The 27,648-nt window shown below is 52.3% G+C and overlaps 1 protein-coding gene across 3 annotated transcripts in view; it reads right to left on the minus strand.

Moving 5' to 3' along the window:
• cadm2a (cell adhesion molecule 2a) overlaps positions 1 to 27,648 on the minus strand; it is an 895,315-nt gene that overhangs the window by 345,377 nt on the left and 522,290 nt on the right. For all 3 annotated transcript variants that reach the window (XM_046317256.1, XM_046317254.1, XM_046317255.1), the window contains exon 3: positions 2,081 to 2,230. In XM_046317256.1, the coding sequence (XP_046173212.1) occupies positions 2,081 to 2,230 (150 nt within the window). The remainder of the gene's footprint in view (positions 1 to 2,080; positions 2,231 to 27,648) is intronic.

Here is a 27,648-nt window from a genome sequence, read left to right on the forward strand (position 1 = left end):
AAAGGTGTGATTACTACCTCTGAGGGTTTAGAGCTTGAGGTAGTCACCTCATACAAGTACTTGGGAGTATGGCTAGATGGTACACTGTCCTTCTCTCAGCACATATCAAAGCTGCATTAACACTCGCTACACTCGCACACTCGCATTAACATCTGCTAACCATGTGTATGTGACAAATAAAATTTGATTTGAAGTTAAATCTAGACTTGGTTTCCTCTATCGTAATCGCTCCTCTTTCACCCCAAACTAACCCTGATTCAGATGACCATCCTACCCATGCTAGATTACCGAGATCAACAGGTAAGGGTGCTCTCGAGCGGCTAGATGTTCTTTACCATTCGGCCATCAGATTTGCCACCAATGCTCCTCATAGGACACATCACTGCACTCTATACTCCTCTGTAAACTGGTCATCTCTGTATACCCAACGCTAGACCCACTGGTTGATGCTTATTTATAAAACCCTGTTAGGCCTCACTCCCCCCCTATCTGAGATATCTACTGCAGCCCTCACCCTCCACATACAAACATCCATTCTGCCAGTCACATTCTGTTAAAGGTCCACAAAGCACACACATCCCAGGGTCGCTCTTCTTTTCAGTTCTCTGCAGCTAGCGACTGGAACGAGCTGCAACAAACACTCAAACTGTTATTGTCTCTACCTTCTTGCCCTTTGTGCTGTTGTCTGTGCCCAATAATGCTCCTACCATGTCTTGTTGCTACCATGTTGTTGTTATGTTGTGTTGCTACCATTATGTATTGTCATGTGCTGCTGCCATGCTCTGTTGTTGTCTTAGGTCTCTCTTTACGTAGTGTTGTGTTGTCTCTTTGTCGTGATGTGTTTTGTCCTATATTGATATTATTATTTACTTATATACAGTTGAAGTCAGAAGTTTACATACACTTAGGTTGGAGTCATTAAAACTCGTTTTTCAACCACTCCACACATTCCTTGTTAAAAAAACTATAGTTTTGGCAAGTCGGTTAGGACATCCACATTGTGCAAAATCACACAAGTAATTTTCCAACAATTGTTTACAGACAGATTATTTCACTTATAATTCACTGTATCACAATTCCAGTGAGTCAGAAGTTTACACACACTAAGTTGACTGTGCCTTTAAACAACTTGGAAAATTCCAGAAAATCATGTCATGGCTTTAGAAGCTAATTGACATAATTTGAGTCAATTGGAGGTGGACCTGTGGATGTATTTCCAGGCCTAACTTCAAACTCAGTGCCTCTTTGCTTGACATTATGGGAAATCAGCAAAGACCTCGTAAAAAAAATTGTAGACCTCCACAAGTCTGATTCAAGTATAAACACCATGGGACCATGCAGCCGTCATACCACTCAGGAAGGAGATGCATTCTGTCTCCTAGAGATGAACGTACTTTGGTGTGAATAGTGCAAATCAATCCCAGAACGACAGCAAAAGGACCTTGTGAAGATGCTGGAGGAACCAGGTACAACAGTATCTATATCCACAGTAAAACGAGTCCTATATCAACATAATCTGAAAGGCTGCTCAGCAAGGAAGAAGCCTCTGCTCCAAAACCACCATAAAAAAGCCAGACTGCGGTTTGCAACTGGTACCAGAACCATCTGTATATAGCCTCGTTATGTTATTTTTATTGCGTTACTTGTTATTATTTTTTACTATTGTTTGGTAAATATTTTCTTAACTCTTCTTGAACTGCATTGTTGGTTAAGGGCAAACAGAAAGCATTTCAAAAGGTCTGTTGGCATTTATCACTTTTTGAACAAAACCCCAACATTTCCATCAGATCATCTGTTGGCATTTATCACTTTTTAAACAAAACCTCCTATTTCCATCACAATTGGTAATAATATTATTTTTATACGGTTTGACTTTACTCGCATAAAAACTGTGGATGGAAATGTGGATAGTGTCTCACTAGGATAAACGTTGATTTTTGACTGAGCATCGCGGGTTCAATCCCCGTTCTTGGTAATCGTTTAAAAAAAGAAAAATATTGCGAAGAAGAAGGCATATAGTGACGTCTTGGGGACCTGGACAAATATTGCAGTCTATCTTTAGTGATCTCGTTGCTCTTACCTTTCTTGTCTCCGAAGAACAGTGTCTGCTGTGCAGGGTTAGACCACTGGAGGGAGGTTTGGTCGTTGTACTCTACCCTGCAAGTCATGTTGGCTGTCCCCCCCTCTGTTACTGTCTGATTCTGGACCAAGGGTTGCTGCCCTGATGACCCTGGGGAGAGAGAGGAGAGAAGACAGGGAGAGAGAGGAGAGAAGACGGGGAGAGAGAGGAGAGAAGACGGGGAGAGAGAGGAGAGAAGACGGGGAGAGAGAGGAGAGAAGACGGGGAGAGAGAGGAGAGAAGACGGGGAGAGAGAGGAGAGAAGACAGGGAGAGAGAGGAGAGAAGACAGGGAGAGAGAGGAGAGAAGACAGGGAGAGAGAGGAGAGAAGACAGGGAGAGAGAGGAGAGAAGACAGGGAGAGAGAGGAGAGAAGACAGGGAGAGAGAGGAGAGAAGACAGGGAGAGAGAGGAGAGAAGACAGGGAGAGAGAGGAGAGAAGACAGGGAGAGAGAGGAGAGAAGACAGGGAGAGAGAGGAGAGGGAGAGAGAGGAAGAAGGGAGAGAGAGGAGAGAAGACGGGAGAGAGAGGAGAGAAGACAGAGAGAGAGAGGAGAGAAGACAGGGAGAGAGAGGAGAGAAGACAGGGAGAGAGAGGAGAGAAGACAGGGAGAGAGGAGAGAGAGAAGACAGGGAGAGAGAGGAGAGAAGACCGGGAGAGAGAGGAGAGAAGACAGGGAGAGAGAGGAGAGAAGACAGGGAGAGAGAGGAGTAAATATGACAAACCATCATTTGTAGCGTAAGATTCATTGGGTTTAGTATGGGTAAACATTATTGCTATCAGAAGACAAACACAGTTCTTCCAATCTAAGAGAGATTGTTGTAGTTTTGTGCCAGCATCAAACCTTTTCAACGTTGAAGTTTTGATTTCCAAGTACAGTATGTGTAGACAGTATACCCTGTAATTGCATAGAATGCTTCTATTCTTCTATACTGTAGCCTACATGGTTTAGTGTCCTACATGGTTTAGTGTTCTACATGGTTTAGTGTCCTACATGGTTTAGTGTTCTACATGGTTTAGTGTTCTACACCGGCATGGTTTAGTGTTCTACATGGTTTAGTGTTCTACATGGTTTAGTGTTCTACGTGGTTTAGTGTTCTACATGGTTTAGTGTTCTACATCGGCATGGTATAGTGTTCTACATGGTTTAGTGTTATACATGGTTTAGTGTTCTACACCGGCATGGTTTAGTGTTCTACATGGTTTAGTGTTCTACACCGACATTGTTTAGTGTTCTACACCAACATGTTTAAGTGTTCTACATGGTTTAGTGTTTTATATGGTTTAGTGTTCTACATGGTTTAGTGTTCTACATCGGCATGGTTCAGTGTTCTACATGGTGTAGTGTTCTACATGGTTTAGTGTTTTAAATGGTTTAGTGTTCTACATGGTTTAGTGTTCTACATGGTGTAGTGTTCTACATGGTTTAGTGTTCTACATGGTGTAGTGTTCTACATGGTGTAGTGTTCTACATGGTTTAGTGTTCTACATGGTTTAGTGTTCTACATGGTGTTTAGTGTTCTACACCGGCATGGTTTAGTGTTCTACATGGTTTAGTGTTCTACATGGTGTAGTGTTCTACATGGTGTAGTGTTCTACATGATTTAGTGTTCTACATGGTTTAGTTTTCTACACCGGCATGGTTTAGTGTTCTACATGGTTTAGTGTTCTACATGGTGTAGTGTTCTACATGGTTTAGTGTTCTACATGGTTTAGTGTTCTACATGGTTTAGTGTTCTACACCGGCATGGTTTAGTGTTCTACATGGTTTAGTGTTCTACATGGTTTAGTGTTCTACATGGTTTAGTGTTCTAGATGGTTTAGTGTTCTACATGGTTTAGTGTTCTACACCGGCATGGTTTAGTGTTCTACATGGTTTAGTGTTTTATATGGTTTTAGTGTTCTACATGGTTTAGTGTTCTACACCGGCATGGTTTAGTGTTGTACATGGTTTAGTGTTGTACATGGTTTAGTGTTCTACATGGTTTAATGTTCTACATGGTTTAGTGTTGTACATGGTTTAATGTTCTATATGGACATGGTTTAGTGTTCTATATGGTTTAGTGTTCTACATGGTTTAGTGTTCCACATGGTTTACATGGTTTAGTGTTTTCACAGTGTTCTACATGGTGTTCTATGGTTTAGTGTTCTACATGGTTTTAGTGTTCTACATGGTTTAGTGTTATACATGGTTTAGTGTTCTGCACCGGCATGGTTTAGTGTTCTACATGGTTTAGTGTTCTACATGTTTTAGTGTTCTACACCGACATCGTTTAGTGTTCTACACCGACATGGTTTAGTGTTCTACACCGACATGGTTTAGTGTTCTACATGGTTTACTGTTCTACATGGACATGGTTTAGTGTTCTACATGGTTTAGTGTTCTACATGGTTTAGCGTTCTACATGGTTTAGTGTTCTACGTGGTTTAGTGTTCTACACCAACATGGTTTAGCGTTCTACATGGTTTAGTGTTCTACATGGTTTAGTGTTCTATATGGTTTAGTGATCTATATGGTTTAGTGATCTATATGGTTTAGTGTTCTATATGGACATGGTTTTGTGTTCTATATGGTTTACATGATTTAGTGTTCTACATGGTTTAGTGTTCTATATGGTTTAGTGTTCTACATGGTTTAATGTTCTACATGGTTTAGTGTTCTACATGGTTTAGTGTTCTACATTTAGTGTTCTATATGGTTTAGTTCTACATGGTTTAGTGTTCTATATGGTTTAGTGTTCTACATGGTTTAGTGTTCTACATGGTTTAGTGTTCTACATGGTTTAATGTTCTACATGGTTTAGTGTTCTATATGGTTTAGTGTTCTACATGGTTTAGTGTTCTACATGGTTTAGTGTTCTACATGGTTTAGTGTTCTATATGGTTTAGTGTTCTACATGGTTTAGTGTTCTATATGGTTTAGTGTTCTATATGGTTTAGTGTTCTATGGTTTAGTGTTCTACATGGATTAGTCATGTTCATGGTTTACTGTTAAATGTTGTCATGTGTCTTGTGTACCATTCATCAAATTCCCTCTCAGGAAATACAACATGACGTTCCCTCTCAGGAAATAAAACACGACGTTCCCTCTCAGGAAATACAACACGACGTTCCCTCTCAGGAAATAAAACACGACGTTCCCTCTCAGGAAATACAACACGACGTTCCCTCTCAGGAAATACAACACGACGTTCCCTCTCAGGAAAAACAACACGAAGTTCCCTCTCAGGAAATACAACAAGACGTTCCCTCTCAGGAAATACAACACAACGTTCCCTCTCAGGAAATACAACACGACGTTCCCTCTCAGGAAACACAACAAGACGTTCCCTCTCAGGAAACACAACACGACGTTCCCTCTCAGGAAACACAACACGAAGTTCCCTCTCAGGAAATACAACACGACGATTAGACCCATATTATAAAAGCTGACATTATAGCGGTAGAGGGTCGTTGGCATTCCACTGAGCAAGGCGTTCTCTGTGGTATCAGGACACCAACATGTGTAACATCCGTCCCATTTCCGCATATAGAACAAAGCAGAGGAGATACGTTGGATGGAGCCTACTCTCCAGGAAGGAGGCTGAAAGGCCTAATTACTAGCCCAAGATTGAGCTCTCCTCTGGGGGGTAAATTAGCTCCTCTACGGGCCTCTCTAACTAAGAACCACCACTAAAGTCTCAGGATAAAATGCGGCTTAATGCTCACACATACACACAGGGAGGAAGGGGGACGGAGAGCGATGGGGCGGGAGAGGGAGGGAGAGAGATGGACAGGGAGGGAGGGAAGGGGAAGAGAGAGAGGGAGAGATTGACAAGGAGGAAGGGAAGGGGGAGAGAGGGAGAGAGGGACGGGGAAGAGAGGGAGAGATGGACAAGGAGGAGGGGAAGGGGAAGAGAGAGAGAGGGAGAGATTAACAAGGAGGAAGGGAAGGGGGAGAGAGGGAGAGGGAGGGAGGGACAGGGAAGAGAGAGAGGGAGAGATGGACAAGGAGGAGGGGAAGGGGGAGAGAGGGAGAGGGAGAGGGAGGGAGGGACGGGGAAAGAAAGAGAGGGAGAGATGGACAAGGAGGAGGGGAAGGGGAAGAGATAAAAACAAACAAAAACTTTGTTGGCCCAATAGTTATTACATAATTTACAATACAAACTTTATTTAAAATACAAACTTAAATTTCATTTAACCTAGAAAGTTAGAACCAAACCCCTCTCCTCGTCCACTGCACATAGACCAGCCTCCACCTGCACAGCAGTGATTCTATGGCTGATCAGTAGAGCTGACCCCGGTGTGGACACCCCTGCAGCCACCCCCCCCAGTCTGGCCGTCTCGGCCCACCCCCTCAGCCTGGCTGTCTCAGCCCTCCCCCTCAGCCCACCCCCTCAGCCTGGCCGTCTCAGCCCACCCCCTCAGCCTGGCCGTATCAGCCCACCCCCTCAGTCTGGCCGTCTCAGCCCAACCCCTCAGCCGGGCCGTATCAGCCTACCCCTCAGTTCTCCCTCTCAGCCCACCCCCTCAGTCTGGCCGTCTCAGCCCACCCCTCAAATTGGCCGTATCAGCCCACCCCCTCAGTCCTCCCTCTCAGCCCACCCCTCAGTCTGGCCGTCTCAGCCCACCCCCTCAGCCCTCCTCTCAGCCCACCCCCTCAGTCTGGCCGTCTCAGCCCTCCTCCACACTTTCACCATAACAGAAGCCCAGAGTACAGTAGCTTGACCCATGATCTAAACCCACTACCCAGGCTAAACATCACCCTGTGTCTGTAACAACACTGGGCACATCACCCTGTGTGTCTGTAATTACACCGGGCACATCACCCTGTGTGTCTGTAATTACACTGGGCACATCACCCTGTGTGTCTGTAATTACACTGGGCACATCACCCTGTGTGTCTGTAACAACACTGGGCACATCACCCTGTGTGTCTGTAATTACACAGGGCACATCACCCTGTGTGTCTGTAATTACACCGGGCACATCACCCTGTGTGTCTGTAACAACACTGGGCACATCACCCTGTGTGTCTGTAATTACACGGGGCACATCACCCTGCGTGTCTGTAACAACACTGGGCACATCACCCTGTGTGTCTGTAATTACACGGGGCACATCACCCTGTGTGTCTGTAATTACACTGGGCACATCACCCTGTGTGTCTGTAACAACACTGGGCACATCACCCTGCGTGTCTGTAACAACACTGGGCACATCCCCCTGTGTGTCTGTAATTACACCGGGCACATCACCCTGTGTGTCTGTAATTACACTGGGCACATCACCCTGCGTGTCTGTAACAACACTGGGCACATCACCCTGTGTGTCTGTAACAACACTGGGCACATCACCCTGTGTGTCTGTAATTACACCGGGCACATCACCCTGCGTGTCTGTAACAACACTGGGCACATCACCCTGTGTGTCTGTAATTACACGGGGCACATCACCCTGTGTGTCTGTATTTACACTGGGCACATCATTCTCCACTGTCTGTGAGACAGGCTATCAACCTCATAGTCAGATGCTCTTTGTAATCACTGCCGGGAGTTCAGCCACTTTCACAACGCCCCTGAGCTCCCAGCCACGGCAACCCGCCACGGCAACCTGCCACGGCAACCCGCCACGGCAACCCGCCACGGCAACCTGGCTACATTAACAATCGTCAACATTAACATCAACCGTATGAATCTTGCAATTCCCATGTTTAGGGTCTAGTCTGGCCCGAAGGTGGAGGCCCGTGCTCAGCTGTGTAGCCGGACCAGAGGGATCCATCGTGTGCCCCACTAACCCCGATCCCTGTATGTGCATGCCTACTGCTTCCCCCCCCCCCCCACAATCAAAACACTTCAGACTACCCGTGGTCGCATTAAAACCCTGTAGGCTTTCTCCTCATACCTCACCTGATGCGAAATAACCTCATGTTTTTGTTGTTGTCGGTCAGTCTAAAAAACAAACAAACATGAAAACCTGCCTTATTAAGTGGTAAAGTCTTACAACAGTTTTTTTTTTTTATATATTAGAGAAATAACTCTCTCTTTGGCGAATTTCCGGTTAAGGTGTGAGCTCTCGCATCAGGTCGCCATCGCAAATGAATGGTGGTGGAACATTGGATCTGTTTGAGAAGCAGTTGAAAGATTTTCATAGCCAATATCCTCCACTGTCACATTTTGATTCTGACATACACCTGAAACCGTGACGGAGATAAAAGGATGGCTTCTCCACGTTTCAAAAAAAAAAAAATCTTCTTCATAGCTCCAGAAAGTCAGCTCCATCATCCAGGCAGATCGCTCAAGATTGACTTTGAAAATAGACGTCCACGTCCTGAGGACATCGGGGAAATGCCTTCAAAACTGCCCACCAGGGGTGCAACGATGAGCGCTATTGCCATTAAGCAGGCTTGGGTTCTGCTAGGGCAAAATCGGATGACTCCAAATCCAAAGGTCACTTGTTCAATCCTAGTGGTAAACACTAATTTATTGTTTTCACTCTATCCCAAACCTTAACCATTAACTTCAAGATCCACCATACAGATATCGCCCTGCCATTTCCTGGTTGATAAACTTCCAGTAGTTTGCCTAATTTAAAAAACAAACAATTATAGTGTATAGAATCGTTGCAACATCTAAACTGCTTTGAAATATATTTTCTATAACCACAAATTATGTATTTTCTGATGTTTTGAAGCTGTTGTACAAAACCGAAAAAAATAAAGAATAAAAAACTTGAGTGGAAAGCATAGAAATAGCACACATAGAACATATATACCTATTTTTAAAACTTTATTTAAATGAGAACGACAGATCTATTACACACATTTCTATGTGAATTTGGTCAGGTCGCTCCCAACAAAGTTACATGTTGCAATTTTAACCTTCCGGGATGACGTAATGTTTTCACCCTATCCAAGACCTTATCCCACAACTTCGGGATTTGACGTTTGAAGAAACGGAACGACGTTAAGCAGGAGGTGTCAAAAACATTTTGAAATGTGTCATTTGGAGAAACCTGGATAAGCCGCCAGATCTTGTTCCCATCATCACCATCATCAATCCCGTCACTACCATCCAACTAGGCTTCTATCAGACTAGATACCTTCACTACCATCCAACTAGGCTTCCATCAGACTAGATACCTTCACTACCATCCAACTAGGCTTCCATCAGACTAGATCCCATCACTACCATCCAACTAGGCTTCCATCAGACTAGATACCTTCACTACCATCCAACTAGGCTTCCATCAGACTAGATCCCATCACTACCATCCAACTAGGCTTCTATCAGACTAGATCCCGTCACTACCATCCAACTAGGCTTCCATCAGACTAGATCCCGTCACTACCATCCAACTAGGCTTCCATCAGACTAGATACCTTCACTACCATCCAACTAGGCTTCCATCAGACTAGATCCCATCACTACCATCCAACTAGGCTTCTATCAGACTAGATCCCATCACTACCATCCAACTAGGCTTCCATCAGACTAGATACCTTCACTACCATCCAACTAGGCTTCTATCAGACTAGATCCCGTCACTACCATCCAACTAGGCTTCTATCAGACTAGATACCTTCACTACCATCCAACTAGGCTTCTATCAGACTAGATCCCGTCACTACCATCCAACTAGGCTTCTATCAGACTAGATCCCATCACTACCATCCAACTAGGCTTCTATCAGACTAGATCCCGTCACTACCATCCAACTAGGCTTCCATCAGACTAGATCCCGTCACTACCATCCAACTAGGCTTCCATCAGACTAGATCCCATCACTACCATCCAACTAGGCTTCCATCAGACTAGATCCCGTCACTACCATCCAACTAGGCTTCCATCAGACTAGATCCCATCACTACCATCCAACTAGGCTTCCATCAGACTAGATCCCGTCACTACCATCCAACTAGGCTTCCATCAGACTAGATCCCGTCACTACCATCCAACTAGGCTTCCATCAGACTAGATCCCATCACTACCATCCAACTAGGCTTCCATCAGACTAGATACCTTCACTACCATCCAACTAGGCTTCCATCAGACTAGATCCCGTCACTACCATCCAACTCCATCAGACTAGATCCCATCACTACCATCCAACTAGGCTTCTCAGACTAGATCCCATCACTACCATCCAACTAGGCTTCCATCAGACTAGATCCCATCACTACCATCCAACTAGGCTTCCATCAGACTAGATCCCGTCACTACCATCCAACTAGGCTTCCATCAGACTAGATCCCATCACTACCATCCAACTAGGCTTCCATCAGACTAGATCCCATCACTACCATCCAACTAGGCTTCCATCAGACTAGATCCCATCACTACCATCCAACTAGGCTTCTATCAGACTAGATCCCATCACTACCATCCAACTAGGCTTCCATCAGACTAGATCCCATCACTACCATCCAACTAGGCTTCCATCAGACTAGATCCCATCACTACCATCCAACTAGGCTTCCATCAGACTAGATCCCATCACTACATTTAAACGTGTTAACCCTCGCAAGGCTGCAGGCCCAGACGGCATCCCCAGCCGCGCCCTCCGAGCATGCGCAGACCAGCTGGCCGGTGTGTTTACGGACATATTCAATCAATCCCTATACCAGTCTGCTGTTCCCACATGCTTCAAGAGGGCCACCATTGTTCCTGTTCCCAAGAAAGCTAAGGTAACTGAGCTAAACGACTACCGCCCCGTAGCACTCACTTCCGTCATCATGAAGTGCTTTGAGAGACTAGTCAAGGACCATATCACCTCCACCCTACCTGACACCCTAGACCCACTCCAATTTGCTTACCGCCCAAATAGGTCCACAGACGATGCAATCTCAACAACACTGCACACTGCCCTAACCCACCTGGACAAGAGGAATACCTATGTGAGAATGCTGTTCATCGACTACAGCTCGGCATTCAACACCATAGTACCCTCCAAGCTCGTCATCAAGCTCGAGACCCTGGGTCTCGACCCCGCCCTGTGCAACTGGGTACTGGACTTCCTGACGGGCCGCCCCCAGGTGGTGAGGGTAGGCAACAACATCTCCTCCCCGCTGATCCTCAACACGGGGCCCCACAAGGGTGCGTTCTGAGCCCTCTCCTGTACTCCCTGTTCACCCACGACTGCGTGGCCACGCACGCCTCCAACTCAATCATCAAGTTTGCGGACGACACAACAGTGGTAGGCTTGATTACCAACAACGACGAGACGGCCTACAGGGAGGAGGTGAGGGCCCTTGGAGTGTGGTGTCAGGAAAATAACCTCACACTCAACGTGAACAAAACTAAGGAGATGATTGTGGACTTCAGGAAACAGCAGAGGGAACACCCCCCTATCCACATCGATGGAACAGTAGTGGAGAGGGTAGCTAGTTTTAAGTTCCTCGGCATACACATCACAGACAAACTGAATTGGTCCACTCACACTGACAGCGTCGTGAAGAAGGCGCAGCAGCGCCTATTCAACCTCAGGAGGCTGAAGAAATTCGGCTTGTCACCAAAAGCACTCACAAACTTCTACAGATGCACAATCGAGAGCATCCTGGAGGGCTGTATCACCGCCTGGTACGGCAACTGCTCCGCCCTCAACCGTAAGGCTCTCCAGAGGGTAGTGAGGACTGCACAACGCATCACCGGGGGCAAACTACCTGCCCTCCAGGACACCTACACCACCCGTTGTTACAGGAAGGCCATAAAGATCATCAAGGACATCAACCACCCGAACCACTGCCTGTTCACCCCGCTATCATCCAGAAGGCGAGGTCAGTACAGGTGCATCAAAGCTGGGACCGAGAGACTGAAAAACAGCTTCTATCTCAAGGCCATCAGACTGTTAAATAGCCACCACTAACATTGAGTGGCTGCTGCCAACACACTGTCATTGACACTGACCCAACTCCAGCCATTTAATAATGGGAATTGATGGGAAATGATGTAAATATATCACTAGCCACTTTAAACAATGCTACCTTATATAATGTTACTTACCCTACATTATTCATCTCATATACATATGTATATACTGTACTCTACAACATCGACTGCATCCTTATGTAACACATGTATCACTAGCCACTTTAACTATGCCACTTTGTTTACTTTGTCTACATACTCATCTCATATGTATATACTGTACTCGATACCATCTACTGTATGCTGCTCTGTACCATCACTCATTCATATATCCTTATGTACATGTTCCTTATCCCCTTACACTGTGTATAAGACAGTAGTTTTGGAATTGTTAGTTAGATTACTTGTTGGTTATCACTGCATTGTCGGAACTAGAAGCACAAGCATTTCGCTACACTCGCATTAACATCTGCTAACCATGTGTATGTGACAAATAAAATTTGATTTGATTTGATTTGATTTGATTTTACCATCCAACTAGGCTTCCATCAGACTAGATACCTTACCCCCCCCCCCCAAAGAGCTAACCATTATCTTATCAATCATTTTCTTATTTTATCTGCATGCTACAATTCAGCGTTTAGCTGCAAATGAGTACAAGACAGCCTAACCATTAATACAATCGTTGATACTTGGGACACAGCCACAGTGCTCCAATCTAATCCATGTTATTTTAAATGGACGACGTTGTTTTCCCGAGTAGCTAATCCATGTTTTTCTATCCAAACCATTCTTCAGAGAACGTTCTCAAGGGTCAGTGTTCCTTCTAATAAAGCTTTAACTCATTCAATTTCAATTTCCACTGACCTTTTCCCAACAAACGAGGAACACCAACTTTACATCTCGTTAACCAACAATGCAACAACAATGGCACAAATGGCAGTATTCATCTACATGATTGCACTACCTGGTGGGAGCATTTTGGACTCTGTACACAACTAAAGACAGCCTGAGATACTGTATAATAGTCTATAGCATATGATGGAAACGTACTTGGTGTGATAAAAATAATCACAGACAGACAGACAGACCCTCCCACGTCAGAGCTCTGATCTCTACCCTCCCACGTCAGAGCTCTGATCCCTACCCTCCCACGTCAGAGCTCTGATCTCTACCCTCCCACGTCAGAGCTCTGATCCCTACCCTCCCACGTCCGAGTTCTGATCTCTACCCTCCCACGTCAGAGGTCTGATCTCCACTCTCCCACGTCAGAGCTCTGATCTCTACCCTCCCACGTCAGAGCTCTGATCTCTACCCTCCCACGTCAGAGCTCTGATCTCTACCCTCCCACGTCAGAGGTCTGATCTCCACTCTCCCACGTCAGAGCTCTGATCTCCACTCTCCCACGTCAGAGCTCTGATCTCTACCCTCCCACGTCAGAGCTCTGATCTCTACCCTCCCACATCAGGGCTCTGATCTCCACCCTCCCACGTCAGAGCTCTGATCTCCACCCTCCCACGTCAGAGCTCTGATCTCCACCCTCCCACGTCAGAGGTCTGATCTCTACCCTCCCACGTCAGAGCTCTGATATCCACCCTCCCACGTCAGAGGTCTGATCTCTACCCTCCCACGTCAGAGCTCTGATCTCCACCCTCCCACGTCAGAGCACTGATCTCTACCCTCCCACGTCAGAGCTCTGATCTCTACCCTCACAAGCCAGAGCTCTGATCTCTACCCTCCCACGTCAGAGCTCTGATCTCTACCCTCCCACGTCAGAGCTCTGATCTCTACCCTCCCACGTCAGAGCTCTGATCTCTACCCTCACAAGTCAGAGCTCTGATCTCTAGCCTCCCACGTCAGAGCTCTGATCTCTACCCTCACAAGTCAGAGCTCTGATCTCTACCCTCCCACGTCAGAGCTCTGATCTCTACCCTCACAAGTCAGAGCTCTGATCTCCACCCTCCCACGTCAGAGGTCTGATCTCTACCCTCCCACGTCAGAGCCGTGATTACGCTAAGACAAGAACCCTCTGTTCCCTCTGAGTATATACTTTCCAGGGCTGAAGTGTATACATTTTTAGGACTGGCGTGTACACTTCTGAGTGAAGTGTGCTTGTAGGATGGTCCTTAGCCAAACAATCTTCTGCAATCAGAATAACCACACAAACACTACAACACACTCAACATCTTAATGAACACTCAGTTGAATGCAATTCATATCTGGTTTCAGCTACAGGCTTTCTGCCATTTCGGAAACTAAAGTCAATTTCCAGGGAAATATCCTGCTGCTCCAACAAAGTATAAATCTAACACTGATATTGGAACATGGCGTGACCCAAATACAACCAATGCTGTTCCTGTTGATGTACAACCCGTATGTCCTGTTGATGTACAACCCATTAGTCCTGTTGATGTACAACCCATTAGTCCTGTTGATGTACAACCCATTAGTCCTGTTGATGTACAACCCATTAGTCCTGTTGATGTACAACCCGTATGTCCTGTTGATGTACAACCCATTAGTCCTGTTGATGTACAACCCATTAGTCCTGTTGATGTACAACCCATTAGTCCTGTTGATGTACAACCCATTAGTCCTGTTGATGTACAACCCATTAGTCCTGTTGATGTACAACCCATTAGTCCTGTTGATGTACAACCCATTAGTCCTGTTGATTGAACCATTTTCACTTCCTAGTGTTCCTGTTTTTGACGAGGGCCCTGGTCTAAAGTAGTGCACTAAATAGGGAATAGGGTCCCATAGGGCCCTGGTCTAAAGTAGTGCACTAAATAGGGAATAGGGTCCCATAGGGCCCTGGTCTAAAGTAGTGCACTAAATAGGGAATAGGGTTCCATAGGGCTATGGTCTAAAGTAGTGCACTAAATAGGGAATAGGGTCCTATAGGGCCCTGGTCTAAAGTAGTGCACTATATAGGGAATAGGGTGCCATAGGGCTCTGGTCTAAAGTAGTGCACTAAATAGGGAATAACGTACCATTTGTTACGCGACCACATGTTTTACACCAGGTACCCAGGCCTACAAGCTGATGCCAGAAATAACTATATAAATATATATTTTTTATTATTATTATTGATTTATTTTACAGTGGATTTAGGCAAGCTAGCTGAGGCCTGAACCTGCAGTCACACATAGACCGACGAGTAGAGATCACTTCCATTGAGTCACATGGGAAGTTAAGAGAAATTACCATTTACGATGTGCTTTGTCTCACTCTCCTCTCTTCCCTCCTCTCTTTCCCCCTCTCTTTCCTCCTCTCTTCCCTCCTCTCTTCCCTCCTCTCTTCCCTCCTCTCTTCCCTCCTCTCTTCCCTCCTCTCTTTCCTCCTCTCTTTCCTCCTCTCTTCTCTCTTCCCTCCTCTCTTCCCTCCTCTCTTTCCCCCTCTCTTTCCTCCTCTCTTTCCTCCTCTCTTTCCTCCTCTCTTTCCTCCTCTCTTTCCTCCTCTCTTTCCTCCTCTCTTCCCTCCTCTCTTCCCCCCTCTCTTTCCCCCTCTCTTTCCCCCTCTCTTTCCTCCTCTCTTTCCTCCTCTCTTTCCTCCTCTCTTTCCCCCTCTCTTCCCTCCTCTCTTTCCCCTCTCTCTTTCCCCCTCTCTTCCCCCCCTCTCTTTCCTCCTCTCTTCCCCCTCTTTCCTCCTCTCTTTCCTCCTCTCTTTCCTCCTCTCTTTCTTCCTCTCTTTTCCCCCTCTCTTCCCTCCTCTTTCCCTCCTCTCTTCCCCCTCTCTTTCCTCCTCTCTTTCCTCCTCTCTTTCCTCCTCTCTTCCCTCCTCTCTTTCCTCCTCTCTTCCCCCTCTCTTTCCCCCTCTCTTCCTCCTCTCTTCCTCCTCTCTTTCCCCCTCTCTTCCCCCTCTCTTCCCCCTCTCTTTCCTCCTCTCTTTCCTCCTCTCTTTCCTCCTCTCTTTCCTCCTCTTTCCCTCCTCTCTTTCCCCCTCTCTTCCCCCTCTCTTCCCCCTCTCTTCCCTCCTCTCTTCCCTCCTCTCTTCCCCCTCTCTTCCCTCCTCTCTTTCCCCTCTCTTTCCTCCTCTCTTCCCCCTCTCTTTCCTCCTCTCTTTCCTCCTCTCTTTCCTCCTCTCTTTCCTCCTCTCTTTCCTCCTCTCTTTCCTCCTCTCTTTCCTCCTCTCTTTCCCCCTCTCTTCCCCTCTCTCTTCCCCCTCTCTTTCCTCCTCTCTTCCCTCCTCTCTTCCCTCCTCTCTTCCCTCCTCTCTTTCCTCCTCTCTTTCCTCCTCTCTTTCCTCCTCTCTTTCCTCCTCTCTCCTCTCTTCCCTCCTCTCTTCCCCTCTCTTTCCCTCCTCTCTTTCCTCCTCTCTTTCCCCCTCTCTTCCCTCCTCTCTTTCCCCCTCTCTTCCCTCCTCTCTTCCCTCCTCTCTTCCCCCTCTCTTTCCTCCTCTCTTTCCTCCTCTCTTTCCCCTCTCTTTCCCCCCTCTCTTTCCCCCTCTCTTTCCCTCCTCTCTTTCCTCCTCTCTTCCCCCTCTCTTTCCCCTCTCTTTCTCCTCTCTTCCCCCTCTCTTCCCCCTCTCTTTCCTCCTCTCTTCCTCCTCTCTTCCCCTCCTCTCTTCCCCCTCTCTTCCCTCCTCTCTTCCCTCCTCTCTTCCCTCCTCTCTTCCCTCCTCTCTTCCCTCCTCTCTTTCCTCCTCTCTTCCCCCCTCTCTTCCCTCCTCTCTTCCCTCCTCTCTTCCCTCCTCTCTTCCCCCCATCCCTTCCCTCCTCTCTTCCCTCCTCTCTACGTTCACCTGCGTAAGATGCGGCTATTTGACCGTGAAGTCTATGTATGAAACGGGGATGAGCCAATTTTACAGTTGAGACACCCAGACTGAGGGAGGTGAAGTGGAGAGAGAGAGGGGGAGGAGGGTGCAGGGAGAGAGGGAGGGGGTGGGGGTAGAGAAGGAGGAGGGTGCAGGGAGAGAGGGAGGAGGGTGCAGGGAGAGAGGGAGGGAGGTGAAGTGGAGAGAAAGAGAGGGGGAGGAGGGTGGGGGTAGAGAAGGAGGAGGGTGCAGGGAGAGACTGAGGAGGTGAAGTGGAGAGAGAGGGGGGGAGGAGGGTGCAGGGAGAGAGGGAGGGGGTGGGGGTAGAGAAGGAGGAGGGTGCAGGGATAGAGGGAGAGGGTGCAGGGAGAGAGGGAGGGAGTTGAAGTGGAGAGAGAGAGGGGGAGGAGGGTGCAGGGAGAGAGGGAGGAGGGTGCTGCAGGGAGAGAGGGAGGGAGTTGAAGTGGAGAGAGAGGGGGGAGGAGGGTGCAGGGAGAGAGGAGGAGGGTGCAGGGAGAGAGGGAGGGGGTTGGGGTAGAGAAGGAGGAGGGTGCAGGGAGAGAGGGAGGGGGTTGGGGTAGAGAAGGAGGAGGGTGCAGGGAGAGAGGGAGGAGGGTGCAGGTAGAGAAGGAGGAGGGTGCAGGGAGAGAGGGAGGAGGGTGCAGGGAGAGAGGGAGGAGGGTGCAGGGAGAGAGGGAGGAGGGTGCAGGGAGAGAGGGAGGGGTTGGGGTAGAGAAGGAGGAGGGTGCAGGGAGAGAGGGAGGAGGGTGCAGGGAGAGAGGGAGGAGGGTGCAGGGAGAGAGGGAGGGAGGGTGCAGGGAGAGAGGGAGGAGGGTGCAGGGAGAGAGAGAGGGAGGAGGGTGCAGGGAGAGAGAGGGGGAGGGTGCAGGGAGAGAGAGGGGGAGGAGGGTGCAGGGAGAGAGGGAGGATGGTGCAGGGAGAGAGGGAGGGGGTGGGGGTAGAGAAGGAGGAGGGTGCAGGGAGAGAGGAGGAGGGTGCAGGGAGAGAGGGAGGGGGTGGGGGAGAGAGGGGGAGGGGGTGCGGGGAGAGAGGGAGGAGGGTGCAGGGAGAGAGGGAGGGGGTTGGGGTAGAGAAGGAGGAGGGTGCAGGGAGAGAGGGAGGGGGTTGGGGTAGAGAAGGAGGAGGGTGCAGGGAGACAGGGAGGAGGGTGCAGGGAGAGAGGGAGGAGGGTGCAGGGAGAGAGGGAGGAGGGTGCAGGGAGAGAGGGAGGAGGGTGCAGGGAGAGAGGGAGGGGGTTGGGGTAGAGAAGGAGGAGGGTGCAGGGAGAGAGGGAGGAGGGTGCAGGGAGAGAGGGAGGAGGGTGCAGGGAGAGAGGGAGGAGGGTGCAGGGAGAGAGGGAGGAGGGTGCAGGGAGAGAGGGGGGGGTGCAGGGAGAGAGAGGGGAGGAGGGTGCAGGGAGAGAGGGAGGAGGGTGCAGGGAGAGAGGGAGGGGTGGGGGTAGAGAAGGAGGAGGGTGCAGGGAGAGAGGGAGGAGGGTGCAGGGAGAGAGGGAGGAGGGTGCAGGGAGAGAGGGAGGGGGTGGGGGAGAGAGGGAGGGGTGCAGGGAGAGAGGGAGGAGGGTGCAGGGAGAGAGGGAGGAGGGTGCGGGGAGAGAGGGAGGGGGTGGGGGAGAGAGGAGGGGGTGCAGGGCAGGGAGAGAGGGAGGAGGGTTGAGACAGAGGGAGGAGAGGGGGAGGAGGGTGCAGGGAGAGAGGGAGGAGGGTGGGGGGGAGGAGGGTGCAGGGAGGGAGAGAGAGGGGGAGGAGGGTGCAGGGAGAGAGAGGGAGGAGGGTGCAGGGAGAGAGGGGGGGAGGAGGGTGCAGGGAGAGAGAGGGGGAGGAGGGTGCAGGGAGAGAGGGGAGGAGGGTGCAGGGAGAGAGAGGGGGAGGAGGGTGCAGGGAGAGAGGGGGGAGGAGGGTGCAGGGAGAGAGAGGGAGGAGGGTGCAGGGAGAGAGGGGGGAGGAGGGTGCAGGGAGAGAGGGGGAGGAGGGTGGAGGGAGAGAGAGGGGGAGGAGGGTGCAGGGAGAGAGGGGAGGAGGGTGCAGGGAGAGAGAGGGGGCAGGAGGGTGCAGGGAGAGAGAGGGGGAGGAGGGTGCAGGGAGAGAGAGGGAGGAGGGTGCAGGGAGAGAGAGGGGAGGAGGGTGCAGGGAGAGAGAGGGGGAGGAGGGTGCAGGGAGAGAGAGGGGGAGGAGGGTGCAGGGAGAGAGGGGAGGAGGGTGCAGGGAGAGAGGGGAGGGGTGCAGGGAGAGAGAGGGGGAGGAGGGTGCAGGGAGAGAGAGGAGGAGGGTAGAGAGGGGGGAGGAGGGTGCAGGGAGAGAGGCAGGGAGGAGGGAGGGTGCAGGGAGAGAGAGGGGGAGGAGGGTGCAGGGAGAGAGGGGGAGGAGGGTGCAGGGAGAGAGAGGGGGAGGAGGGTGCAGGGAGAGGAGGGGGGAGGGCAGGGAGAGAGGGAGGAGGGTGCAGGGAGAGAGGGGAGGGGGTTGCAGGGAGAGAGGGGGAGGAGGGTGCAGGGAGAGAGGGGAGGGTGCAGGGAGGAGGGGGAGGAGGGTGCAGGGAGAGAGGGAGGAGGGTGCAGGGAGAGAGGGGGGAGGAGGGTGCAGGGAGAGAGGGGGAGGAGGGTGCAGGGAGAGAGGGAGGAGGGTGCAGGGAGAGAGAGAGGGGGGAGGGTGCAGGGAGAGAGGAGGGGGGGGGTGCAGGGAGAGAGGGAGGGGGTGCAGGGGGAGAGAGAGGGAGGAGGGTGGGGAGAGAGAGGAGGAGGGTGCAGGGAGAGAGAGGGGAGGAGGGTGCAGGGAGAGAGGAGGAGGGTGCAGGGAGAGAGGGGGGGAGGAGGGTGCAGGGAGAGAGAGGGGGAGGAGGGTGCAGGGAGAGGGAGGGTGCAGGGAGAGAGGGAGGGGGTGCAGGGAGAGAGGGAGGAGGGTGGGGTAGAGAGAGGGGGAGGAGGGTGCAGGGAGAGAGGGAGGAGGGTGCAGGGAGGGAGAGAGGAGGAGGGTGCAGGGAGAGAGGGGAGGAGGAGGGTGCAGGGAGAGAGAGGGAGGGAGGGTGCAGGGAGAGGAGGGGGTGCAGGGAGAGAGGGAGGGGTGCAGGGAGAGAGAGGAGGAGGGTGCAGGGAGAGAGGGGGAGGAGGGTGGGAGAGAGAGGGGAGGAGGGTGCAGGGAGAGAGGGAGGAGGGTGCAGGGAGAGAGAGGGAGGAGGGTGCAGGGAGAGAGGGAGGAGGGTGCAGGGAGAGAGGGAGGGGGTGCAGGGAGAGAGAGGGAGAGGGGAGGGAGCAGGGAGGAGGGGAGGAGGGAGAGGTGCAGGGAGAGAGGGGAGGAGGAGGGTGCAGGGAGAGAGGGGGGGGGTGCAGGGAGAGAGGGAGGAGGGTGCAGGGAGAGAGGGAGGGGGTGCAGGGAGGAGGAGGGTGGGAGAGTGCAGGGAGAGGGGGAGGGGGGAGGAGGGTGGAGGGTGCAGGGAGAGAGGGAGGAGGGTGCAGGGAGAGAGAGGGGGAGGGTGCAGGGAGAGAGAGGGGGGAGGGTGCAGGGAGAGAGGGGGGGGAGGGTGCAGGGAGAGAGGGAGGAGGGTGCAGGGAGAGAGGGAGGAGGGTGCAGGGAGAGGGGGGAGGAGGGTGCAGGGAGAGAGGGAGGAGGGTGCAGGGAGAGAGGGAGGGGGTGCAGGGAGAGAGGGGGAGGAGGGGAGGAGGGGAGGGCAGGGAGAGAGGGGAGGAGGAGGGGAGTGCAGGGAGAGAGAGGGGAGGGGGGAGGAGGGAGAGAGGGAGGGAGGAGGGTGCAGGAGAGAGAGGGAGGGAGGGGGGGTGCAGGGAGAGAGGGAGGGGAGAGGGGAGGGGGAGGGGGGAGGGTGGGGTGCAGGGAGGGAGGAGGGTGCAGGGAGAGAGGGAGGGTGCAGGGGAGAGGGGAGGAGGGTGCAGGGAGAGAGGAGGAGGGTGCAGGGAGAGAGGGAGGGGGTGCAGGGAGAGAGGGAGGAGGGTGCAGGGAGAGAGGGAGGAGGGGGAGGAGGGTGCAGGGAGAGAGGGAGGAGGGTGCAGGGAGAGAGGAGGAGGGTGGGGAGAGAGGGAGGGGGTGGGGGTAGAGGGAGGAGGGTGCAGGGAGAGAGGGAGGAGGGTGCAGGGAGAGAGGGAGGGGGTGCAGGGAGAGAGAGGGGGAGGAGGGTGCAGGGAGAGAGGGAGGAGGAGGGGGTGCAGGGAGAGAGGGAGGAGGGTGCAGGGAGAGAGGGAGGGGTGCAGGGCGGGAGAGAGGAGGGTGCAGGGAGAGAGGGAGGAGGGTGGGGGGAGAGAGGGAGGGTGCAGGGAGAGGGAGAGAGGGAGGAGGGTGCAGGGAGAGAGAGGGGGAGGAGGGTGCAGGGAGAGAGAGGGAGGAGGGTGCAGGGAGAGAGGGAGGAGGGTGCAGGGAGAGAGGGAGGAGGGTGCAGGGAGAGAGGGGGGAGGAGGGTGCAGGGAGGAGAGAGAGGGAGGGGGGAGGAGGGTGCAGGGAGAGAGAGGGGAGGGAGGGAGAGAGGGGGGAGGAGGGTGCAGGGAGAGAGAGGGAGGAGGGTGCAGGGAGAGAGGGGGAGGGTGCAGGGAGGGAGAGAGGGAGGAGGGTGCAGGGAGAGAGAGAGGGGCAGGGAGGGTGCAGGGAGAGAGAGGGGGAGGAGGGTGCAGGGAGAGAGGGAGGGAGGAGGGTGCAGGGAGAGAGGGGGAGGAGGGTGCAGGGAGAGAGGGAGGAGGGGAGAGAGAGGGAGGAGGGTGCAGGGAGGAGGGGGTGCAGGGAGAGAGGAGGGTGCAGGGAGAGAGGGAGGAGGAGGGTGCAGGGAGAGAGAGGGAGGGTGCAGGGAGAGAGGGAGGGGGTGCAGGGAGAGAGAGGAGAGAGGGGGAGGAGGGTGCAGGGAGAGAGGGGGAGGAGGGTGCAGGGAGAGAGAGGGGAGGAGGGTGCAGGGAGAGAGGGAGGAGGGGGGGTGCAGGGAGAGAGAGGGGAGGAGGGTGCAGGGAGAGAGGGGGGAGGAGGGTGCAGGGAGAGAGAGGGGTGGGGGAGGAGGGGAGGGTGCAGGGAGCAGGGAGAGAGAGGGAGGGGGAGAGAGGGGGAGGGGGTGCAGGGAGGGAGAGGGGGGAGGGTGCAGGGAGAGAGGGAGGAGGGTGCAGGGAGAGAGGGGGGAGGGTGGGGGAGAGAGAGGGAGGGGAGAGAGGGAGGAGGGTGCAGGGAGAGAGAGGGGAGGAGGGTGCAGGGAGAGAGAGGGGGGTGCAGGGAGGGTGCAGGGAGAGAGAGGAGGGTGCAGGGAGAGAGGGGGAGGAGGGTGCAGGGAGAGAGGGGGAGGAGGGTGCAGGGAGGGTGCAGGGAGAGGGGAGGAGGGTGCAGGGAGAGAGAGGGGGAGGAGGGTGCAGGGAGAGAGAGGGAGGGTGCAGGGAGGAGGGGGGAGGAGGGTGCAGGGCAGGGAGAGAGGGAGGGGGAGGAGGGTGCAGGGAGAGAGAGGGGGAGGGGGTGCAGGGAGGGTGCAGGGAGAGAGAGGGGCAGGAGGGGAGAGAGAGGGGAGGAGGGTGCAGGGAGAGAGGGGGAGGAGGGTGCAGGGAGAGAGAGGGGGAGGAGGGTGCAGGGAGAGAGAGGGGAGGAGGGTGCAGGGAGAGAGAGGGGGAGGAGGGAGGGAGAGAGGGGGAGGAGGGTGCAGGGAGAGAGAGGGGGGGTGCAGGGAGGGTGCAGAGGAGAGAGAGGGGGAGGAGGGTGCAGGGAGAGAGGGGAGGAGGGTGCAGGGGAGAGGGGGTGCAGGGAGAGAGGGAGGGTGCAGGGGGGAGGAGGGTGCAGGGAGAGGGGGGGAGGGAGGGTGCAGGGAGAGAGAGGGGGAGGAGGGTGCAGGGGAGAGAGAGGGAGGAGGGGCAGGGGGTGCAGGGAGAGAGAGGGGGAGGAGGGTGCAGGGAGAGAGGAGGGTGCAGGGAGAGAGAGGGGAGGAGGGTGCAGGGAGAGAGAGGGGGAGGAGGGTGCAGGGAGAGAGAGGGGGAGGAGGGTGCAGGGAGAGGGGGAGGAGGGTGCAGGGAGAGAGAGGGGGAGGGTGCAGGGAGAGAGGGGGAGGAGGGTGCAGGGAGAGGGGGAGGAGGGTGCAGGGAGAGAGGAGGGTGCAGGGAGAGAGAGGGGGAGGAGGGTGCAGGGAGAGAGAGGGGAGGAGGGTGCAGGGAGGGTGCAGGGAGAGAGAGAAGAGAGGGAGGAGGGGGTGCAGGGAGAGAGAGAAGGGAGGAGGGTGCAGGGAGAGGTGCAGGGAGAGAGAGAAGGAGGGTGCAGGGAGAGAGAGAAGGAGGAGGGTGCAGGGAGAGAGAGAAGGAGGAGGGTGCAGGGAGAGAGAGAAGGAGGAGGGTGCAGGGAGAGAGAGAAGGAGGAGGGTGCAGGGAGAGAGTGAGAGAGAGAGAGAGAGAGAGAGAGGCAGAGAGAGAGAGAGAGAGAGAGAGAGAGAGAGAGAGAGAGAGAGAGAGACAGAGAGAGAGAGAGGGCCTACTTGAGAGCCATGAACACAGGGATGAGCAGTGAGGGATGAGGAGGTAGTGGAAGAGAGAGACACAGGGATGAGTAGTGAGGGATGAGGAGGTAGTGGAAGAGAGAGACACAGGGATGAGTAGTGAGGGATGAGGAGGTAGTGGAAGAGAGAGACACAGGGATGAGTAGTGAGGGATGAGGAGGTAGTGGAAGAGAGAGACACAGGGATGAGTAGTGAGGGATGAGGAGGTAGTGGAAGAGAGAGACACAGGGATGAGTAGTGAGGGATGAGGAGGTAGTGGTAGAGAGAGACACAGGGATGAGTAGTGAGGGATGAGGAGGTAGTGGTAGAGAGAGAGAAAAAGGTAAGGCAAGGAGCATGGGTCATTTACAGTGCTGATTAAGGTCTCCCTGGGTTAACATGGCGTGTGAGAGAGAGATAGAGGGAGGAGAGGAGCAAGAGATAGAGAGAAATGGATCTGGGCTGCTAGAGGAATGTTTTATTCATGGAGGTTTTGCATGAAGCATGGCCTGTCACCAGAATTACTGCCTGCATCCTCCTCTCCTCTCCTCTCCTCTCCTCTCCTCTCCTCTCCTCTCCTCTCCTCTCCTCTCCTCTCCTCTCCCCTCTTCAATCTCTCTGTCTGTCTCTCTCTGTGTCTGTCTCTCTCTGTGTCTCTCTCTCTCTCTCTCTCTCTGTGTCTCTGTGTCTCTCTCTCTCTCTCTCTCTCTCTCTCTCTCTCTCTCTCTCTCTCTCTCTCTCTCTCTCTCTCTCTCTCTCTCTCTCTCTCTCTCTCTCTCTCTCTCTCTCTCTCTCTCTCTCTCTCTCTCTCTCTCTCTCTCTCTCTCCTCCTTCTCTCTTTCCAACACTGAAACCAACACTGGAAACCAACACTGGAAACCAACACTGAAAACCAACACTGGAAACCAACACTGGAAACCAACACTGGAAACCAACACTGGAAACCAACACTGGAAACCAACACTGGAAACTACGGCCCAACATGGTTGTCTGAGCAAAACATTAATGATCCTCAGGAAGGAAGGAAGGTAGGTAGGTAGGTAGGTAGGTAGGTAGGTAGGTAGGTAGGTAGGTAGGTAGGTAGGTAGGTAGGTAGGTAGGTAGGTAAGGGTGTGTGTGTGTGTGTGTGTGTGTATGTGTGTGTGTAACTGTGTCACTGACCAGACAAGGTTAGTGTAGTCAGTGTAGTGTAAGAAAATGCACAGCGATGTGTATGTCCATGGAGATAGTTCTATTAGTGTGAGTGTGATGGTTCTATTAGCCCTGTCCCTCTCTCTTCCTAATTGCCTGGTGGTCCTTACCCTTCCCGCTGGCCATCCCTGCCTGAGAAATGGGTCTCCTGTGGGATGGAGGGAGGAGTGTGTGTGTGTGTCCTCTGTTCATCTCCTTGAGTCGCCTCACCTCAACGCCTCTCTCTTCTTCTCCATCTCTCCTCTCCTCTCTTCCCCTCTCTCCCTCATCTCTCTTGTTCATCTCCTCTCTTCACCTCCCTCCCTCCATCTCTCCTCTCCTCTTTTCCCCTCATCGCCATCTCCTCTCCTCCCCTCTCTCCTCTCCTCCCCTCTCTCCCTCAATCTCCCTTCTTCTCCATCTCTCCTCTCCTCTCCTCCCCTCTCTCCCTCATCTCTCTTCTTCTCCATCTCTCCTCTCCTCTCTTCTACATCTCTCCTCTCCTCTCTTCCCCATCTCTCTTCTTCTCCATCTCTCCTCTCCTCCCTTCCCCTCTCTCCCTCCATCTCCCCTTTCCTCTCTCCCTCATCTCTCTTCTTCTCCATCTCTGCTCTCCTCTCTTCCCCTCCATCTCTCTTCTTCTCCATCTCTCCACCCATCTCTCTTCTTCTCCATCTCTCCTCTCCTCTCTTCCCCTCTCTCCCTCCATGTCTCTTCTCCATCTCTCATCTCCTCTCTTCCCCTCTCTCCCTCAATCTCTCCATCTCTCCTCTCCTCCCTTCATCTCTCTTCTTCTCAATCTCTCCTCTCCTCCATCTCTCCTCTCCTCTCTTCCCCTCCGTCTTCCAGGTGGGGTCATATTGATTAAAGATGTTAAAACTATTTTAGCTGAACAATGTACCACCTACCTTCAACCCCCACACCATTACCAACCCCACCTACCTTCAACCCCCACACCATTACCAACCCCACCTACCTTCAACCCCCACACCATTACCAACCCCACCTACCTTCAACCCCCATACCATTACCAACCCCACCTATACCAACCCCCATACCATTACCAACCCCACCTACCTTCAACCCCCATACCATTACCAACCCCACCTACCTTCAACCTCCATACCGTCACCAACCCCACCTACCTTCAACCCCATACCATTACCAACCCCACCTATACCAACCCCACCTATACCAACCCCCATACCATTACCAACCCCACCTAACTTCAACCCCATACCATTACCAACCCCACCTACCTTCAACCCCATACCATTACCAACCCCACCTATACCAACCCCCATACCATTACCAACCCCACCTATACCAACCCCCATACCATTACCAACCCCACCTACCTTCAACCCCCATACCATCACCAACCCCACCTATACCAACCCCCATACCATTAAACCCCACCTACCTTCAACCCCCATACCATCACCAACCCCACCTACCTTCAGCGTCTGCTAAATGACTTAAATGTAAATGTAAATGTAATTACCAACCCCACCTATAACAACCCCCATACCATTAAACCCCACCTACCTTCAACCCCCATACCATTACCAACCCCACCTATACCAACCCCCATACCATTACCAACCCCACCTACCTTCAACCCCCATACCATTACCAACCCCACCTATACCAACCCCCATACCATTACCAACCCCACCTACCTTCAACCCCCATACCATTACCAACCCCACCTACCTTCAACCCCATACCATTACCAACCCCACCTACCTTCAACCCCCATACCATTACCAACCCCACCTATACCAACCCCCATACCATTACCAACCCCACCTACCTTCAACCCCATACCATTACCAACCCCACCTATACCAACCCCACCTATACCAACCCCCATACCATTACCAACCCCACCTAACTTCAACCCCCATACCATTACCAACCCCACCTACCTTCAACCCCATACCATTACCAACCCCACCTATACCAACCCCCATACCATTACCAACCCCACCTATACCAACCCCCATACCATTACCAACCCCACCTACCTTCAACCCCCATACCATCACCAACCCCACCTATACCAACCCCCATACCATTAAACCCCACCTACCTTCAACCCCCATACCATCACCAACCCCACCTACCTTCAGCGTCTGCTAAATGACTTAAATGTAAATGTAAATGTAATTACCAGCCCCACCTATAACAACCCCCATACCATTAAACCCCACCTACCTTCAACCCCCATACCATTACCAACCCCACCTATACCAACCCCCATACCATTACCAACCCCACCTACCTTCAACCCCCATACCATTACCAACCCCACCTATACCAACCCCCATACCATTACCAACCCCACCTACCTTCAACCCCCATACCATTACCAACCCCACCTACCTTCAACCTCCATACCATCACCAACCCCACCTACCTTCAACCCCATACCATTACCAACCCCACCTATACCAACCCCCATACCATTACCAACCCCACCTAACTTCAACCCCCATACCATTACCAACCCCACCTACCTTCAACCCCATACCATTACCAACCCCACCTATACCAACCCCCATACCATTACCAACCCCACCTATACCAACCCCCATACCATTACCAACCCCACCTACCTTCAACCCCCATACCATCACCAACCCCACCTATACCAACCCCCATACCATTAAACCCCACCTACCTTCAACCCCCATACCATCACCAACCCCACCTACCTTCAGCGTCCAAATTACTTAAATGTAAATGTAAATGTAATTACCAACCCCACCTATAACAACCCCCATACCATTACCAACCCCACCTACCTTCAACCCCATACCATTACCAACCCCACCTATACCAACCCCCATACCATTACAAACCCCGCCTATACCAACCTCCATACCATTACCAACCCCACCTACCTTCAACCCCCATACCATTACCAACCCCACCTATACCAACCCCCATACCATTAAACCCCACCGACCTTCAACCCCCATACCATTACCAACCCCACCTATACCAACCCCCATACCATTACCAACCCCACCTATACCAACCTCCATACCATTACCAACCCCACCTATACCAACCCCCATACCATTACCAACCCCACCTATACCAACCCCCATACCATTACCAACCCCACCTACCTTCAACCCCCATACCATCACCAACCCCACCTACCTTCAACCCCACCTATACCAACCCCCATACCATTAAACCCCACCGACCTTCAACCCCCATACCATTACCAACCCCACCTATACCAAACCCCATACCATTAAACCCCACCTACCTTCAACCCCCATACCATTACCAACCCCACCT

Source organism: Oncorhynchus gorbuscha, linkage group LG20, assembly GCF_021184085.1.
Source record: "Oncorhynchus gorbuscha isolate QuinsamMale2020 ecotype Even-year linkage group LG20, OgorEven_v1.0, whole genome shotgun sequence".
Taxonomy (NCBI): domain Eukaryota; kingdom Metazoa; phylum Chordata; class Actinopteri; order Salmoniformes; family Salmonidae; genus Oncorhynchus; species Oncorhynchus gorbuscha.